This window comes from Oppia nitens, unplaced genomic scaffold, assembly GCF_028296485.1.
Source record: "Oppia nitens isolate AA-2021 unplaced genomic scaffold, nextdenovo-longstitch-racon4-pilon3 scaffold1_pilon_pilon_pilon, whole genome shotgun sequence".
In the NCBI taxonomy this organism is placed as follows: Eukaryota; Metazoa; Arthropoda; class Arachnida; order Sarcoptiformes; family Oppiidae; genus Oppia; species Oppia nitens.
The window spans coordinates 5,765,829-5,786,724 of record NW_026533199.1 but is presented as its reverse complement, the minus strand read 5'-3'; the positions used below and the strand labels follow the sequence as shown (position 1 = coordinate 5,786,724).

Here is a 20,896-nt window from a genome sequence, read left to right as displayed (position 1 = left end):
GCAATGAATGCAATGAAAGCACTGGTAGTTAACTATTTCTCATTAGATAAGCTGAGAGTCGTGTTCTCGCATCACAACATATTCAATGCAATTAATGCAAAAACTTTTTTAACATATCATAGTTTATTCGCATAAAAACTTAATTTATTCAAAAAATTTAATGAAAGGTTCACTTTATATATAAAAAGAGCACTCAAATACAGCCTTAGAGTATAAGACAGTTAGAAATTGCATTAAATATGAGCACTACTTGTATGACATACGATATAAGATATTTATTGCTTTAACAGTCTAATCAAATAATAGAAATAAAAATTAATTATTGAACAAATAATACATATATCAATAGATGTAGAATTAAATAAAATAAAGTTTACATCAAATATTTTTGTTAAATAAAAAAACAAATCTCTTTTTTATCAAACATATGAATAGAATGTTTGTTTGAAATCCTGTGATTATAACAATATAATATAAATAATTGAAAAATTTAAATTATTTATTTTTAATATTTTTGTATACAAAAAACAAATTTAAAAATTTTAGTTAGTATTCTTTACTATAATTTAAAAATACTATCAATTGGTGTCTTATTTTTTTCTCTAAATTGAAATCTCAGAAAAAAGATATTTTATTTAGTTTATGAAAGAAATAACATAATAAAGGATAGCATTTATATCATCCATAGTGTATGAGTGCATGACTTAGCGCTTGAGGGCATTCATACAAAAGCAATGCATTTCAGTAAAAGAGAAGAATTTTATTATTATATACATTAATATAGTATATACTGTACTAAACTGTAGTACACTCCACATGACTATCACTAATGCAATACAATATATTAATAGTAAACCTAACATTGCTTTAACATTAATATTGCCAAACATTGAAATTCTCACAAAATTTCTAAATATATTCTTTATAAAAAAAAATTTACAAAATTATTTATAATCAATTTTTATAGATTCGTTATTTTAACATAACAAATAATTGATTTAAATAAATAAATAAAAAGATTTGATATTAAATTATAAATAAATCATTTACCAATTAATAAACAATAATTATATAACTAATAGTTATGCTGTATAACTATTTATTTTTTATGTAATTAAATTGTATATATATATATGTTACCCACTAATTGTCATTAAATGCTTGAAATAGTTAAATATTAATTTATGCATATTAGCATGCATTTACCTGTTTTAAACTTATGATATTTAAATGTAATTATATATTTTATTATTGAAAAACACAATAAAATATTGTTTAATAAAAAATGCAATTAATTTTGGAAAATTAGAAAAAAGTATAACCATTATTGTCAATATTGTCATCATTTAACATAYAATATACCAAACTTATGGATATATTGATGTCTAAGTTTAGATAAAATCGATTATTTAGTGTTAACGGCACAGTCAGCCCACTGCTAGACATAGATGCTGTCTTAATGGTGGTAACATCACAATGACGTATAACATTGCCAACCATTTCCACCCAATCATTGAATGCTGACAATAATAAAGTCGATCACATCTTTACTAAAAATTGCACACAACTTATATATATATATTATTTTGTATTTTTATTTAAGTAAATGTTTTTAATCTATCATAAAAGTAATCAATTTATAAATTTTACTTGACATCGACTAAAATAAAATACTATCATTTATACTGTAAAACAACTGTTTTTTGTTGTTAGTCCATATGTATCACAAACATATGGAAAATTGAAAAAAACCTAAATTAATCCTCTTTTTGAAGTATTTGTAGCATTGTATTTAGTCATTGCATTGAATACAATCGTAAAATAAGAGAGAGAGAGAGAAAGARAGAGAGAGAGAGAGAGAGAKAGAGAAGGRAAAGAGAGATTTATAACATAACCGGCATATATAGTATTTATGTAATGTTAGATTCAATTATTATAAATGGATGTAATTCACAATCTTTGTTATAGTTGATAAAAATAAAGATGTGGGACTCAAATAGGCTACATATATAGATCCAATTAATCAGATTTAAATTAAACCATAAGTGCGGTCTAATATCTCTAACTAATCACATATAAAATGAATCGACTGATTAAATTTCTATAATAATATATATTAATATATAATTTCCTATTTTTCAGATCAATTGGCAATAAAATTTAAATGTTTATTTTGAAAAGCATAAATGATAAGCAAAACTGCGAGTATTTACAAACGCATAATGGTTTTTGATAACATTTAAAAAGTTATTGTTAAAGTAAAATGTATGAAAAATATAATAAAAAATAAATAGTGTAAAAAATAGTGAGAAATGAGACACAATTGAGTTTTGTTCTGTAATACACTTCGATAGAGAATATACAGTATATATACTGTGTGTATAAATTATATATATATATATATATATAAATGTTTCTGAGCCCACATTTTATACCTTATAGTTTGTATGCTTAACATTATTGACTTTCAGAGTTTGTACTCCGGGACGATTGACAAAAATAAAGACTATATTTAAGAGAGAGAAAGAGAGAGAGAGAGAAGAGAGAGAGAGAGAGAGAGAGAGAGAGAGAGGAAARAGAAAGAGAGAGAGAGAARGAAAAGAGAAAGAGAGAGAAGAAAGAGAGAGAGAGAGAATAGAAAAGATGCAAAACTAATATTTACTTCCCGATTGACAGACAATATTGATCTAATATTGAGCCAAAAAATAGTGTTTCTCTAAATGTGATGCCATTCCCATTCTGTCTTCAAAAAGCATTCATCAATAAATTCCCACTTTTACTATAATATATGTTTACTCTAAAAGTAATAGATAACTATAACTTCAACGTCAAATACATTATCATCTGTGTGTGTGTGTGTGTGTGTGTGTGTGTGTTTCAACTATGTGATCAAATAACAAAATCATTTAATCACTATAAAAACATTTAACTAAATTATAAATATATACTGAACGCATAATAATCTTTATGTTAATTATTAAGTTAACAATAGATGAACATAAACTGCTGTTGGCATTAGTAACATTAATAATTTATATTACATAAATATTTATTGGTAATGTTATGAAAAACATTGAATTTTACTCTAATGTATTATATTTAATGTAATACTTAAACTCTAATAAAAAATCAATTATAAATTTTCAATTAAATATAAGAAATATTTTATAATAATAAACTTTATAATTAGTAAGTAATAATTATCACATTATAGATTACACTTTTATTGAAAAATAATAAACAATTGCTCAACTTTCTTATAATTTATGTAATAAAGTGAAATCATTTATTATTTGTTTTTTCACTTAAATATATCTTTTTTTAGATAGCATTGAATGTTATTGTTAAACACATATTGCATTTTGATTTTAAAAATGTAAACAAAAATATAGTAATTGTTTTCAATTGAATATAAATATTTAATACATATACATAATTGATATAAAAAGCTAATGTAAAAGCACTATAATTAATAATTAATAATTTTATAATATTTATAATACATTACGGTTATGTACAGTATTTTATTTTTACTAAATAATAATTGAAAAACTTGTTCAATAATATATATATATATATATATACAGTATATATCAATTGTAGTTAAATGACGATTATTGTTAAAATGTATAAATGTATATATAATCACAAATTTAGTAATTTTGTAAGAAATTTTATTTTTCATTGAATTTACTTTTATAAAAAATAATAATAGAGTATAGAGTATAATTATCAATGAAAATATAATAAAATTGATTATGTAATATATTTAATATTTTTTTATTTAGCAAAGTATGAATAATTAAATAAAAATTAATATTTACGAAAATTAAATTTACTTATGATATTTATATTATTTAATAATTGGTTTATTAACCCTTATAATTGTTTATTGTTATTGTCAATTGTATACAATATAATTGTTTATTTGTATGGTAATATTAAATTAAATTAACATTAAAAATTAAAATATAAACAATTAGAAATATTTCTAAGAAATTCCTCACGTTTTTTACTATCAAATTTTTGTATTTATGGTTAAATTATCTTAAATATAAAAGAATTATTAAAAACGTTTATATATTTTGTATTTTTGGTGACGAAGTTAATAATAATATTAAGTTAACAAATTAAGTTTCACAGTTTAGTTCATTTCTAAATAAATTAAACTATAATAAATTTTTGAATATAATTATATAAAGATTAGTATTAATAAAACTTAATAGTTAACAAATAAAATGATAATTTTTAATTTATATCCAAGGACTTAGATGGACAGTACAGATTGAGAATCTACAGTACAATTGCAATCTATAGATAAATTTTTATTATTTAAAGTAAATTTTTATTTACACAACATAAATTACAACTAAAATATTATGATATTAATTAAATTAAATCAATATATTATTAGATAAATTATATTTTATTTTTAAAAATCATTGTTGTGATATAAATCTAAACGATAAAGTGTTTTCAACAAATAAATTCAAAAAAAATTCTTTATTTAAATACAGAAAAATAATTTTTAAAAAACAAAGTTTTTTGAGCGATAGAGAGCTGAGAAAAGCAAACAGAAAAAGAAATACAATATTAGTATTATTCAGATTTTGGTATTCACTGGTCATTGAATAGTCAATAAAGCTTTTGACTAAAAGTTATATATATATATAACACAGACATATATCTATAATATAGATTCTATATATCAAGAAAAATTTGGGCCTATACGGAGTTTACGCACATTAGAAAAAATTGATTTTTTTTAACAGAAATTAGTTAATTAGTACCTAATAAACATATATCCATCAAAATTATTGCGCGGAAACACCTAAATCCCAACTAAAATCTAATTTAAATACCTGAGCTCTCATAACATAATTATACACTAATTATAAAAAAGTTAATATTAATCAATTGTAAAGCGCGAGATCTATATAAACATTTATAATAACTAATAAAATAATATTGTTGTCAATGACTATCAAGATAATACTTTAAGATAATAATCTATGTCTGTCACATTTCCCCAAAAACAATATTTTAATACAAACCCAAAAAATTATTGATATATTTTCAATTTTAATTTAAAGCAATGTTATTTCAATTTTGAACCTAACCTAACCTAATCTATACAGTACTAGGGTTACCGAATCAGTGTTTGTCGCGTTACCTATCCTGTGTTCGATCAGTAACCTAACCTAATTTTCAATGGTAACCTAACCTAATTTTCAATGGTAACCTAACCTAATTTTCAATGGTAACCTATTCAATGGTTACCTAACCTGGTGTTCGATCCGCAACCTAACCTAATTTTCAATGGTAACCTAACCTAATTTATACAGTACTTGGGTTACGGAATCAGTGTTTGTCGCGTTACCTAACCTGGTGTTCGAAGCGCAACCTAACCTAATTTTCAATGGTAACCTAACCTAATCTATACAGTACTTGGGTTACGGAATCAGTGTTTGTCGCGTTACCTAACCTGGTGTTCGAAGCGCAACCTAACCTAATTTTCAATGGTAACCTAACCTAATCTATACAGTACTTGGGTTACGGAATCAGTTTGTCGCGTTACCTAACCTGGTGTTCGAAGCGCAACCTAACCTAATTTTCAATGGTAACCTAACCTAATCTATACAGTACTTGGGTTACGGAATCAGTGTTTGTCGCGTTACCTAACCTGGTGTTCGAAGCGCAACCTAACCTAATTTTCAATGGTAACCTAACCTAATCTATACAGTACTTGGGTTACGGAATCAGTGTTTGTCACGTTAAATAACATTCATATATTCGATTTATGTTTTAAAATCATTATTATTGTGGTTCAATTAATTTATAAATTCTATAAAATTAGATGGTTATATATATATATTTTAAAGAAATACAATAATACTATTTTATTATCAATGTTATAAATGTTAATTATATTCACGCGCTTTATGTTTGTTTAATATTATTTTATTTATAATTAGTGTAGAATTATGTTATGAGAGCTCAGGTATTTAGATTAGATTTTAGTTAGGTTTTAGGTGTTTCCGCGCAATAATTTTGATGGATATATGTTTTTTAGATCATAATTAACAATTATCTGTTGAAAAAAATCAATTTTTTTTAATGTGCGTAAACTCCGGATTAGCCAAAATTTGTTTAGCTTTATTACATGGTTTAGTTTAATGCAAACAAACGGTCGCAGAGGACAGACATTAGGCACCGGTAGATACTCTTTAAGCATAACAGTCTGTTTTATTCATTTCTCGTCACTTCGATCTCTATCTGTTATATTCATAAATATTTAGGAAATTGCAATATATATATCATATATAGAGTTCGGGCAATTTCCAAAGGGAGGGAAGTTCCTTAAAAAATCCCTCCAATTTTCTCGGAAAAATTTATTTTCCTTTCTTTTTTATATTACTACAATAAATAGTAAAAAAAAACTTTTGTTTAAAATTTCATTGAAATATTAAAAAATAAATAAATTTGGTGAAACTATTAAACAAAACCACTCAAAATACAGTTTTGCAAATATTATAATAAATATTTATAATTTCAGTATTGAATTAAATCATTAAACAATTTAAACAGATCTACAAAACTGTAAATTAATTTACTCATAATTTGCCTGCAATTTACAAACACCAATAACTTTAATCTTCAATATATTATTTCCGTAAATACAATAGTTATAACATTTGGAAAAAGCAATGACAAAGCAATGAAGTTTGAATGCATTGATACGGAATCGTATGGCCGAGCAATGAGTCGATAGACGTGACCGAAAGTAGTAGCAAATCTACCAGAGCTGCAAACGTGTGTCAGAAAAACATTGATATATAAAGAGAGCATTCAATGCATTTCCTGGCATTGCATTCATTGTATTATAATAACGGTTTAATCGACAAAATTCTGTACTTAATATGTATTAAAATATTCTAATCCAAGCAGTCTTTGAAAAGAGCAATACATTACATTAGTATTGAATATAATGCAAATCAATGTATTTTTCAAACACACGGAATCGCTATTACTATTAATTAGAGTATTTAGTACTCAGTACTTGTAATTCACGTATTATAATGTATTATAAAATACTTTATATTACTGTATTTTACTTGAGTTAAATGAAATTCAATAAATATTGAGTTGTATTGAATGGCACTGATATGTCACAAATGGACAGATATTGATAGTAATATAGTGTATTATATTTGTAACTACTGTATGAAACATATAATTACTTCATTAGTGTAATTAGAATAATATAATAACAATTAGATAATTGTGTTTTTAAAATTAAAAAAAATAAATCTGTCTTATGTGAGAATATAATGATTAATAGTAATTTTCATGTGAAATAATAACAATTAAAAAGTTGTAAAACAGCATTAAATGGGCGTACGATTGCAGTTGAATTTTAGCGTCAGTTTATAACAGGTATAACATATAGCTTGAAACAAATGGGAAGCATTGGGAGGATAGAGAGGAAAGAGGAGAGTTGTGAGAGACACGACACCGACAACCATAAAGAGGAACACATTTATAAAACAAGACTTAAATGTTGTGTTTCATTGCATTTAAAGTACTTCAACACAAATACACAAATTTAGATTTTAATAGCTTTAATTTGGTGTTACTTTTCGCACTTTATATACAAATTAAATTATGCTATCAATAGAAAACTGCTTTTATGAACACCGACTAAAAAGGTGTACAAAAAATTGTTGTTCGCATCATATGATATGTTATTGAAATAAATGTGAAGAAATTCGCATCCGTTCAACAAATGACATTATTTTCAGTTTATATATCACATACACATTCACATCACTTTCAAAACTAGCGTTTAAATACTTATATACAATACATTATTTTATTGTTTATTGCACTCATACATGAGCCTAGTTTACAATATTGTACAATCGTTGTCATACCATTGTTTTATAACATTAGACCAAATAAAGAAAAATATAAATAAGATTCATATGTTAATGCAAGGGTAATAAATATTAGACATTTTATAAACTTATAATGATTTTCAATTTTGTCTTATATATAAAATTATTAATTTTTACATAAAAGTAAAGATATAAGTTATGACTTTTTTTATATAAAAAACAATATATAAAACATAGTATATACTACATAACAAATAAATGAATTTTTAAAAATAGTAAATGTTTATAATTTGACATAAAACATGAATATAACATACCTGAAATTTTAAAAACAATTTAAGCGTATATTTGTTATGTAATATCATATGTGATGAATGTTTTCTACAAAAATACTGTATATACTGTATATATATATATATATATATATGAATGACGAGTATTAAAGTATTTATTGAAAGCTTTAAAATTCAAGTCACGAATAGTGAATAAATAATTTTGTGATCAGAGTATAAGTTATAATAGAGTTTTGCTAAAAACATGAATTGTGGCACTGGTATTATAGCACTGGTATTATAGCACTGGTATTATAGCACTGGTATTAAAGCACAAGTATTACATCAAAAGCAAAGCCGAGAAGAGCCATTGGAAGGCCTTAAGGCTTATGATGTGATTCATACATTCAATTGAAGAATATTCTTGCGTTGAATTGTTGAACAGTTYTGTCGCAATGGTTATGAAGAGGACGGCAGCTATGGATGAAATCAAATGAAAGAAATGACTCAAATAAAGATGTGTTGGATTTTGGTTTGAGTAAAGATGTGTACATATTTGGAATTAGCAATGGATTGGGTAATGGATTGGGTAATGGATGGGTGCAAATGTTGGCCAATAATATGGTTTATTTACATATTTGCTTTAAGGTAGACATCATAGACAAGATACTCAACTCAACAAATATTAGTAATGATTCATTGAGTATATATAACAAGGGATGCCAGGGATCCCACAAATGCCAATGTATTACAAATATTTTATATTATAGCACCGTTAGCACGGTTTACATTGTGCTGATCAAGCACATTACTCTCTATATATATTATCAGGCAATAGTTTACTATAAAATATGTTAATGTATCATAATTTTTTACAATATCTTGTTTATATATTTATTTATATCTATACACATATATAGCAAACTGTAAATCAAACAATCATCAATATTACATAACATAATATATATTTAGTGGCATTGTATAGTGCATGTCTAGAGTATATATCAAAACAAGTATCTAAGCTATACTTTATATAGTATACTGTATATACTATATGTACATTATATGTGTATATTTGGTTTACTAATTTTCTAAGTTGAGACCTGGTATAAGTGCATTACAAATGCTTACACTTTACTTTTAACCATTAAAAATGACAAATATTTGATATTTGATTTGATTGGCAAAAACATGTTTATATAAAGCCATTCGGCAAATACTAAACTCAGTGTAAACTTTAGTTAATAGTTTTAACTAAAGCTAATTCTCATTTCAATTACTCTACTATTTATACAATTTTTTTATTAGTCTATTATATCTTAATTTTGTTTTTATATTACAATTTAAACAAATAAATATTTACCGATAAATAATATCATTATTACTAATAAATGTAAATCAAATAGAAATTATTTTATCCAATATTCAGTACAGTAAATAAACAAATAAAATGTTTAATTTATAAATAAATATATTAAAAGAGAGTTTTTTATATAATGCATTGTATTATGTAATGAATAATAAGTTAGTGTACATATAGTGCCACAGTGTAAGTGTATGTGTAGTATAACATAACATATTGTATAATAAGCACAGTATATGCTAAATGATTGTACAATATATACATTAAACTGTAATCTCAATGAATTGTTGATACGACTTCTGGTGGGCACACAATGTGTCTTAGCTTTTGAAGCAATAAATGGTTTTTAACTAATTTTGCAAATAAGATATGCCGGCAAACAATTTTTATTTTAAGCATTCAAATGTTGTACAATAGGTTTGTATAACATAATCGTTGACATAATGCTAGAGGGATTGAATTTTTTTTTAAAAATACAGACAAATATTTGATTCAATACTTAATGTAAGCATAGATTCAATATAAGAAAATAAATATATTTAAGTGAATGTCTATATAAATAATATGCGATTTAAATAACTATTAATACATTATAATTGAGCAATTGTATTGACATCATAGATATACTACCTGATCTATAGTTTGTTTTTCACATATGATATTATATATTTAATTTTACGTTATATATTATAATGTATATACAGTACGATATATTTATTTGAGTTTTTAGCAAATTTGTGAGTTAAGCACATAATTATCAATTATATTGTATAGAAATAAAACTCTATGACTATATATGTGAACCATTTGTCGCATACTTTAGATATGAGACAAAGGAAAAGGCAGTAAATAAAGTTGAGTTTTACTGATATCAGTAAATATCAGTAATTTGATTGCAAAGAGAGAGAGAGAGAGAGAGAGAGAGAGAGAGAGAGAGTCTTTGGAGAAACGGAACAAACAATGATGACAACACCTAATGATAACCTAATGTTAACCTAAAGTTAAAGCCAACATTAATACTAATCATAAAACTCTATAAAAATAATAATCATGTGTTGCTTAGAAACTTTGAAATAGCTGTCAATTGTTTTCTAACTCTCGACTATTGTTATATTCATTGTCTTATCAATTATGCCATAGAAATGAATGAATGAATTACATTATACTGTAAAACACAATTGCTTTTAAACATAATGTATTACACAATGAATTTTAGCGCTCAATAACTTAACGACTGACTCATTCAGACGATTATATACCTTATTATTGTTGTTATATATAATATGTTTGTTTATCTTAAAATATTTCATTTTTTTATCTAATGTTTTGAATATTGCATTTATATAACTATGATATTAATTGAACGATAAAAATAAAAATAAACGTTTTTAATACTGTAAATGAAAACATTAATAAAAAATAAAAATAATTGAGAAAAATATTTACATTATATAAATTAACAATTATTTATATAAGTTTTTAGTAGAGTATGTATGGTATGCAGAGAAGTGTCAAAAAATATTGAAATGATTGAAACCAATGAAGAATGAGGCGAAATGTCTCAACAAATGTGGCCATAAATTAGGCCTTTTTATCGCCACTATATGATTGAAGCCATCTGTCAATCATAAAACTATATTCAATGCAATACATGTATAGCTTCAAGGGATAAGGCTTTCATGTCATCAAATGGTATAATAAAGTGTATATAAAACGCCTCAAATAAAGCGATACTGATTATGATTATCCCAAACAAAGAGAAATATTGAATAATAAACCACTTTTATATATAAATTGCATTTACTTTACAAATGCATGAATTAAATTAATCGCAATCAATATAATATCATAATTCCCTAATGTCTACTACATATGCTTATGCCTTATGCCTACCCAATGATATTTATATTATTATATACTGTATATACAGTACAATATATACCGTATATACAAATTATATAAATAGATTAGACATTCAATTCATACTTTATGTGTATAAAACGTTTCGTTTTATCAATTATTCAATTCAAAGCCATACTCTAGAATAGGCATCAAATAATCAAATAAAAAAATAAGAGTTCATCAAAAGTTTACATCAATATTCACTATTACAGCATTACAGGCATTAGAGGCTTGAATTAATTTGCAGCAAAACTTGAGACGAGAGAGAGAGAGAGAGAGAGAGAGAGAGAGAGAGAGAGAGAGAGAGAGACTTATGTAGTAATAGTTAAGCCTTAAGGCTTTGGCGGACTCTTTCCGGCTCATTGTTTGACTCTATGGGAGGTTTGCAGTCACTCTACATATAGTAGGCAACACTGAGAATATAAAAGTATAGTTTAGTTGTGTATATAAAAAGCACAACAACTCAATGTTGAGACACAACTAACACTAGAGTAACACAAATTGGCATCAATTGCACTGAATTGCTATAAATGCCATTCAATTGCATTCTTATGAATTGAATTTTTCTTCAAAACTTAACTTTCTATACATTTTAGTGTATGTTATGAAAGCTATGAAATGCATTTTAACTCTTAAGAGATATAGACAGACAATAACATAGCAGTAAATTGCATCATAACATACATAACTTAAATTATTACTATAACGCCCACATGTTTTCATTGTTGATTTTTATAACCAAATGGACATCATTTTGTGTCTCATTTGTTTAAATATTTTAATGGACAGCAAGTTGTCACTGAATATAAAAGACCAACAAATGCCGGAAACATATTAATCGTTAGTTTCAATGAAATGATGGCAATTCATATAAAAAACTCAATGTGTTATCTAATCATCAAATAATCAAACGTTTTCATACAAACTATAATAGACTTTGAATTCATTGTTCAAAATTGAATGATTTAAATGAACACAAATTAAAGCAATAGTTAATAATTTGTTTAATTCATTGAATTTACTTCAATGAATACTATAAATTCAATAAAAACATCAGACAATAATGTGTTAAAAAAATTAAATATATGTCAATCCCTATCTCAATCTTAAGCATCATTTTTATGAATATTAATATTTTTAAAGTTTTCAATTCATTGATTCAGTGATAAAACAATGAAATTAGAAAAGGAGTGATAAGTTTTATGTCAAACATTATTTACGGCTAAAGTTGTGAATTAAAAATCATAAATATTACAACTAAGTGAGCCGTAAAAGTGGAAGTCATAAAAAGGGTGTGCTATTTGAATGAAGACTTATGTGCTATAATGTTAATCTACGAATGAGACGACAAAATATATAGTAAAGAGTATAACAATTGAAATGCCAGTTAAAAGACGTGAGAAATAAGCTTTGGATGCAATGAGACACGGATTGGACCATACATTCAATCAAATAATCAAATGATTGTATAAACCTATGGGTATTCCTGTTGGCGTTATTTCAATATTAATACTGAATTAGATCCGCATTTTGTTTTAAACATTAGTCAAAAGTAAGGTCTGTTTTATGCATTTTCCCACAGAAAGCGTTTATAATGATTAGTTAGTGACACAACACACAGCCTATTGCCATCATTATTGATATTGTGTTTGAATTGGATTCATATATACATCCGTCTAATAGGTGTAAGAGTAGGTTCACCTGACGTTTGTATTGATAGATGCGGTCGTGTGACAGGAAATCCAATATTATTGCTAAAAAGCAATGCATTTCCTGCTCAACACGTGTACTATATATTAGCTCAAGTATTCAACATATTTATGCTCATAATTTTGATTATATAAATTATGACTGATTGATGATCGATACTTAAAGTCTAAGTATAATAACTATAAACTATGTTAATAATGTGTCCGATTAGTCACTAATAGTACTATTGGCCAAATTATAACAGTATATATATATATTGTACTGTATATAAATGTTAGGTCGCGTATCATTAAACAATATAAATATAAATGTGCAAAATTACAATTGCAATAATACACTTAAATAATAGTAATTATTTTTAGGTCGATATACTATCAAATTGTGATAATGTTATCGTAGTAACGGCAGGTCATAATAAAAGGTGAATAAATTTAAAGAGGAAAGACTCACCTCACAGCTCATACATACTATCATCAAGTATTGGCCTCATTGTCATTATGTTTCATGTGATTGATTATTACAATCATTTTATCACCACTAATGCTGATAATGATACCCTATGATAGCCTATACAACATATTTTTGACAAATATCAGTGTCATATGAATTTAGTTTCATATTTTTGACTCAAAATTTGAGTTTCTGTGGAAAAACACAGTCAACAGATTGGTTAGTGACCCAAAACAAGTGGCCATTCATATCATCTAATGATAAGACATTAGTTATAGTTGTCTGTAAACATACCACTCTTATAATCTTTACTATCAATTTTGTTATCTCATATGTCTATTGAACTTTAAATAATTTATAAGAAATTGTTGAACAAAATTTGGTTTAAATAAAAAACTTTATTTTAATTATAATTGTAATTATAATCATAATTAAATGACAAATTGATTAATATTAATAATAATTGTTATAGATAATTGTACTGATAGTACAATATTAGTATCAATACATATGAATCAATAAATGATTTACACAATAGTTATAATACATGATCAGAGATGTGTAGTACAGTATGTTTAACGGTTAACAATTGAGAGCTGCGGCACATATATGCAGGTGTCTCACAGCTATAGGCGTTAGGCGTTCCGGGTTTCACACGGCATCGACTCTCAAATAGGCATAGGCTTTGTTCCAATGGTTTAGTATTGAATTTATTAAGAAAATTACTTTATTTTCAAACGCAGGTGGACTCGACTTTCCATTCATTTAAGCTTAGGTTAGGACTGTAGGACAGTGTGAGTGTCACTAATGGCAATCAATGGTTAACTAAAGATGGCTTTAGATGGCAATGAAATTATGAGATTTATACAAATGTTAACTAAAAATCTATGCCGAATGATATAGAGAGGAATGATGATAATATGAGGCATCATTAGCCATAGTAGTGTGACCCGGTGCCAATGGGGACAGGGGAGGGTAAGCGCCGTACTGCATCTCATATAGTTTCATGTCTGCCTTGTTCTCTGAGGCTATAATGCTTGAGATTGAGAACGGGTGGTCTCGAGTTGAGTTATAATGGGGATCAGCTTTTAACTGACCTGCGAGAAGCATACTTTGGTGATGCAGAACCCCAGCTCCAGACCCGTACAGACCAGAGTGCATGTGATGTTCCATTTGGGACGAGTGGTGATGTGCCGATTGGTCTAACTTTGAACAGTCATCACCAATGTTTGCGTTGACGTGTCGGTGATGGTCTAAATGGTGATGATGTGAATGGTGTGAATATGGGTCACTCATAGCACCGTTCATTTGTGGTGGACTGACTCCTCCACTGCCCGTATGACCGCTACTCTGGTGGTTGTTTTCATTGGCATTTTTGGTCGATCCGACTATCGATTGTTGGCTATTGCTGTTACCAGTGCTTGAACTCGAACTCTGGTTTGACTTCTGGTTCTGACGAATGCTATCTTTTCTGTCCACTTTAAATCTCTTCTGTCGTCTCAAATAACAGCCATTTTCAAACATATTACCCGAATCGGGATGTAGTGTCCAAAAGCTCCCTTTCCCTGGTTTGTCCGGTGTTCGCGGAACTTTGAGAAAACAATCATTAAAACTAAGTGAATGTCTGATCGAGTTTTGCCATCGCTGTTGATTTTGACGATAATATGGGAACAAATCCATTATGAACTGATAGATCTCACTTAAGGTTAACATTCTTGATGGACAGTTCTGGATTGCCATTGTTATCAATGAGATATAAGAATAGGGAGGTTTGGCGTGTGTATAGCTTCTACGGTATGACTTATCAGCCCTTGCTTTCTGTAGCAAAGCATTGGCACCCAAACTCATCTGTTCCGATGATGACGACGAACCAAATTCGCGGTTTGACATAAGCCCGCCATTCATTGATGTCATTGATCCCATACAAGTCGGAGATGTCATACCATTCATAGCATGTGAGTTCATCGATGACAGCGGTGTAACAGTACTACCCGCTGCTGGTGACATACAGGGACCGCCTGAGTTACCGCCGCCTGAGCCAGGAATGCCTGACATACCTGTCGGTGTGGGCGCTGAGACACTGGTGCCCATCGGCACTGAATTCGATGATATCATGTTTGTTGTGAACGACTGTCCAGCCGGTGAATAGCCGGTCATATTCATGCCCGACATAGTGTAGGACATGGATGGACTCATTGAAGAAGTCATATTTGTGTAATTGGGAGCAGAGATCATACAATTGGATGACTCTTGATATGACTTATGTGTCAACATTTTTGTCACTATTAATGTTCAAAATTTTGGCATTAATTCACAAATAAATCAATTGAAACAATACTTGTAAAGTATTTGTCAAATAAAAACTAATTTAATTGATTATTAGCTCATATATAGTTAAAGTTGTGATTGTTTTTCAAACTAATATAACATTTGTAGTGATGTTTGAATCATTGGATCACTTGTTGTAGACTTGGATAGAGTGATGCAAACATTACAATATAGAGACATATGCTATAAATGTGTGCAAACGTCAAGTCAATAGACAGACACTCTCTAGTGTTGTGTTGTGTGAGTTGTGATGCTCTCAACACTCCGGCACTCGACTTAAGCAGAGGTGGACTGTATGTGCAGCTCCTCCTCAAACCAATATCTGATCGATGACTGTGACGACAACTAAATGCCACCAAATAGTGAAGGAGTGGTAGACGGTGTGGTGGGAGGGTATGTGGACAAAGCCGTACTTAAAATAATATTATTCACTATTTTTTACTAACTTTGACGGCGTTTCCCAGTATTTCAGTATTTTCAACACCAAACAAATGCTTTAATACTTTGCAATACATGTGATACGTATGACTGTATTAAATACCATATACTGACATAAACTGAATATACTGTTTATACTGACATAAACTCATATATACGGCACTCAGTCATACAAACAACGGCACTATTGCTTAGTTGTGTACCCAATGTGACAATCATTTGCTATATACTAATGTAATACACGATTCTTTCATCAAACATAATGTTCCTGTTTTTGGCTCTTTTCTAGCATTTCTAGCACTTATATAGTGCTATAGTGTTGGTATAGGTGCACATCATTTGCACATCCATTTCCATTACCATCTAATTTGTTCGCTGCTTAGCAATAGTCCAAAGTCTAAGCAACGATAAAACAATGATATTATCGTATATATTAGCAAAAAGGGAAAGGGAGGCAAAGGGGCAACAACTGATAAGTGGAGGGTTCGCTGTATCGTATAGTCATATAGTGGTACAGTTGTGTTGTTGTCGTATATACAATATCACTGTCACTGACTTGACGTGGACTTTGTGGCAAAAACTTTATTAATTTATCATAAATATACAGTTATTACAAAACTAAGTTTAGACATTTTTATAAATATCCAATAAATTTAATAAAATAATATTTTATATATTTTTTACATTGTACATTTACAAATTAAAATCTTAAAAATTAGTTTAACTTAAATGAATATTAAGTGTGATATACACTGTATAGTATTCAATGTATAGTATAGTACATACAAATACTGTATATATACTAACAACTAATGACCATAAATTTAAACTTATCTATTAATACTTAAAATTATTTATATCTTATCAATCTAAAGGTCAAAACATAAATTTTATCAGTGATTCTAAGCAGTTATTAATGTATAATACAGTATTTATTGTCTTTATTTCAACGATAAATTTGTCACAAATGCGGTCACATTGTTGGTCACCAATAAAATTTAAATAATAAACTAACAATTAATAGTTACTAGCAGTAAATAAGTTATATATAAAAAATATCGTGTAGTATATTATTAAATTTAAAGTTTTTAATGTACAATCATTTTACAGTAATATATAATATATTGATACAAAAAAATAAGTTATCTTTTTATTAACTAAACAAATTATTATACTTTTACTTTGTAAGATTATATAGATTATCAATGCTCTAATATTAATGGATTAATTATTATTTTTAACGTTATACTTATATATCTATAGTATAGTAAATTTTATGTTTTATTCCCCTTTTAAACTTATTAAAGTTTTAAAATATTTTTAAAATAATTAAATGTAATATATTTGTTTTGGATTAATATTAGGGATTGTATTCTAAATAAATTCTATAAAAGCACTGCTAATGTTAGTGTTACAACAAATAATCATTTATACATAATTTTAAAAAATAGATGTTATATAAAATTGAAATAAAAATGTTAGTTAATGTTATTTTACAGTCTTATTTAAGACAAGATGTTTAACAATTGTGTGTCAGATTTAAAACTAGTTTTAGTGTGACATTTGAATTAACTGTAAGGACAAACATTGAAGAGTCAAATCAAATGTTTGTCACAATGAGTAGTATTGAATCATTTCATTGATTGTATGCTTTTAATATTATCATCAAATGATAGGTATAGTCAACTATATTGTCTTTTTATATATAATTTGAATTCAAACAAACAGAGCTTAAGGTCAACATTAGTTTAAGTGTAGTTTGGAGTTGAAGTCCGTCAATACGGTATTATAAATATTGATAGTATATAATATAATATATATATACTGTATATATATATATATATATATATATATATATATATATATACATATATAGTGTATCCACTTGTATGGACTGTTTGATTGTGTGACTGCTGAGCAAATTTGTTTCACTACTATATACAGTATATATATATATATATATATTTATAGATCCATCGAATTATATCTTTAGGTAAATAGCAATGAACAGGTAAATATTATTATTCAATGTTTAATACCAGTGCAATAGGACAGTAGTCACAGCACCGACATTATACTGTAGTATAAAAAGGCTGACACACAACACATACTCATTTTATATATGATGTGTTTAGTGAACTTCATGAACATCATTAAGTCTATCATCTCATCATTTAATATTTTTACTATACTTTAATTTAATGTATATAAATATATTGACGAATATTTCTTTATTCATCATATTTTATAAGTTGTCTTAATTTTTCCGTAATATAAAAAATAATTTGTTGGTATAAAACTAAAAATAATGTACTTTAATATCTGTATTAAGACTTTGGTATCACTCATGTTCTCAAAAGTAGTATTTTTTGCTTAAAATCTTGTGTTATAAACATTTTAAGTTTTTAATCCTCTCCTCTTAAAGATCTTATTGTGGATATTATAAAGAAAACTATATTATAACAAAAGTTAAACGTGTTTAGCAAAGTATAACATAATTATATATAAAATACCAAAATTTTAAATATATTATAATTCTATTGTAAGTCATAAGCGGTATAAGCAATGATGTCGTGTATGTGTTAGTGTCATCTCAAATACAAAACATGCCTTATATTACAGTATATAACGAAATATCATTTTTGTGACAAACTTTTTGCACGCAATCTCTTTTATATTCGTCCTCTATTATTGATATTCAATTTGATTTTATATAAAAATATAAATAATATATATATACCACTTATAATATAAAAAAGGTAAACCAATTTTTATTTATTTACTAAAAACTTAATTAATTATTTTTATTATGAAGATTAATATATTGATTAGCATAATATATTGAAATTTATAATACTATTACCTAAATAATCTAAACGTGTTATAAATTTTTTCTTTTATGTCATATATTGAAAATGAAAATAAATGTCGTTGTGATCAATGTTTCCTTCTTTAGTTGGTTTTGTCATCCAATAGATTACACGAACGCAACACAACATCACATTAAACGCCAACTTTTCTCATATCATATAATACTATATTTTCACTCTTGTATTAAGTTTTTCTTTTCATAGCGTATTTCAATTGCAATTCAAATGGGATTCAATGACAAGATATAAAAGATTCTCTCTCTCTCTCTCTCTCTCTCTCTCTCTCTCTCTCTCTCATGCAATGGATTGATGTTATACTGCATATAACGGCAAATACAAGTACAATATAACGCCGTATTAATCCATCCTTTTTGAGTTTGGATGGCTCGGCATTTGGGGGAAAATCAAAATACATAGAATATACAGTACATGTGAATCATTGCTTACTTTGCACTCAATAATATTCATTTTATTGTTTAGTATATATATATATATATATACCATATTTGATCTAAAAACTATTTTTTGCTACAAATGTTACACAAATGTTAACATAACATTAATTTATATTTTTGATATCAAATCAATATTTTAACAATTTAAAAATATTTTGGTACCATAACAAAGAAGTTATATCACAAATAATATACTCATTATACAATATATATATATATACATTTGTCGTTTAAATAGCATTTAAAATTATTACTTATATTTTATTATATATTATACTTATGTGCTATAAAATCATATACATTATTAAAATTGGACATCTTATATCGATTTGTTTTTATTTGTATTTAATTAATATATATATTATTATTATATTGAATTAAATAATTGACAATTATTTTTTTAAACTAATTTTTAGAAAAATGAGAATTTGATGAGAAAAGAGCTAAAATTTAATGGACAGACATTATCCGTATACTGTATTATCTTTTGTTCAAACTTAGTGTAGCTTTTAAAAAGTAAGCTATAGTTTAATGTTCAATAATATATATATATATATATATAGTGTATATGAGTAATGTAAAACAAAAATATACAGTATATAGTAAATACTTATTTTGACAAAATAGAGAGTCGGATGAAATTTCTAAGCAAATGCACGCTTCACTACTTCCGTTGAGTACAGCATCCACTGCACCAACAGTTTGGGCAATAACTACAACCTTTACTCTACTCTACAACACTACAGCATTACTATCGACAGCATTACCAAATTCAACACAACTCTACCGTAGGTTTTATACTATAGACTGGTGACTGGTGTTGACATAAGAAATGAAGGCTCGGATGTTGGATAAAGCCATAAGAATCTACACATATATATATATATATATATATATATATAACATATATAACATAAACTTTGATAAAATAAAAGCTCTACAATATTGATGAATCAAACTATACATCTGTGCCCATACTATGTAACATTGAGGGAAAATATGAGATGATTGAGGACAGCATAAAGTAATAGTGAATGAATGGTTTGGTGAGCAAATGCATCTATAGCTCCGTCATCACACCATTGCCATTATATTTTATATTATATTATTACATTGGTTAATATAAACATTTAAGTATTGCACATTTCATATTGATTCAAACATATTATACTAATCATATAACAAACTAACAAAATTTAGTTTTAATAAT

The 20,896-nt window shown here is 26.6% G+C and overlaps 1 protein-coding gene across 1 annotated transcript; it reads right to left on the bottom strand.

Moving 5' to 3' along the window:
- Positions 1 to 14,111: 14,111 nt before the first annotated feature.
- Positions 14,112 to 16,905, bottom strand: LOC128952771 (silk gland factor 1-like). The gene has a single exon (XM_054298210.1). The coding sequence runs from the start codon at positions 15,867 to 15,869 to the stop codon at positions 14,481 to 14,483; it is 1,389 nt and encodes a 462-aa protein (XP_054154185.1). The 5' UTR covers positions 15,870 to 16,905; the 3' UTR covers positions 14,112 to 14,480.
- Positions 16,906 to 20,896: the final 3,991 nt, after the last annotated feature.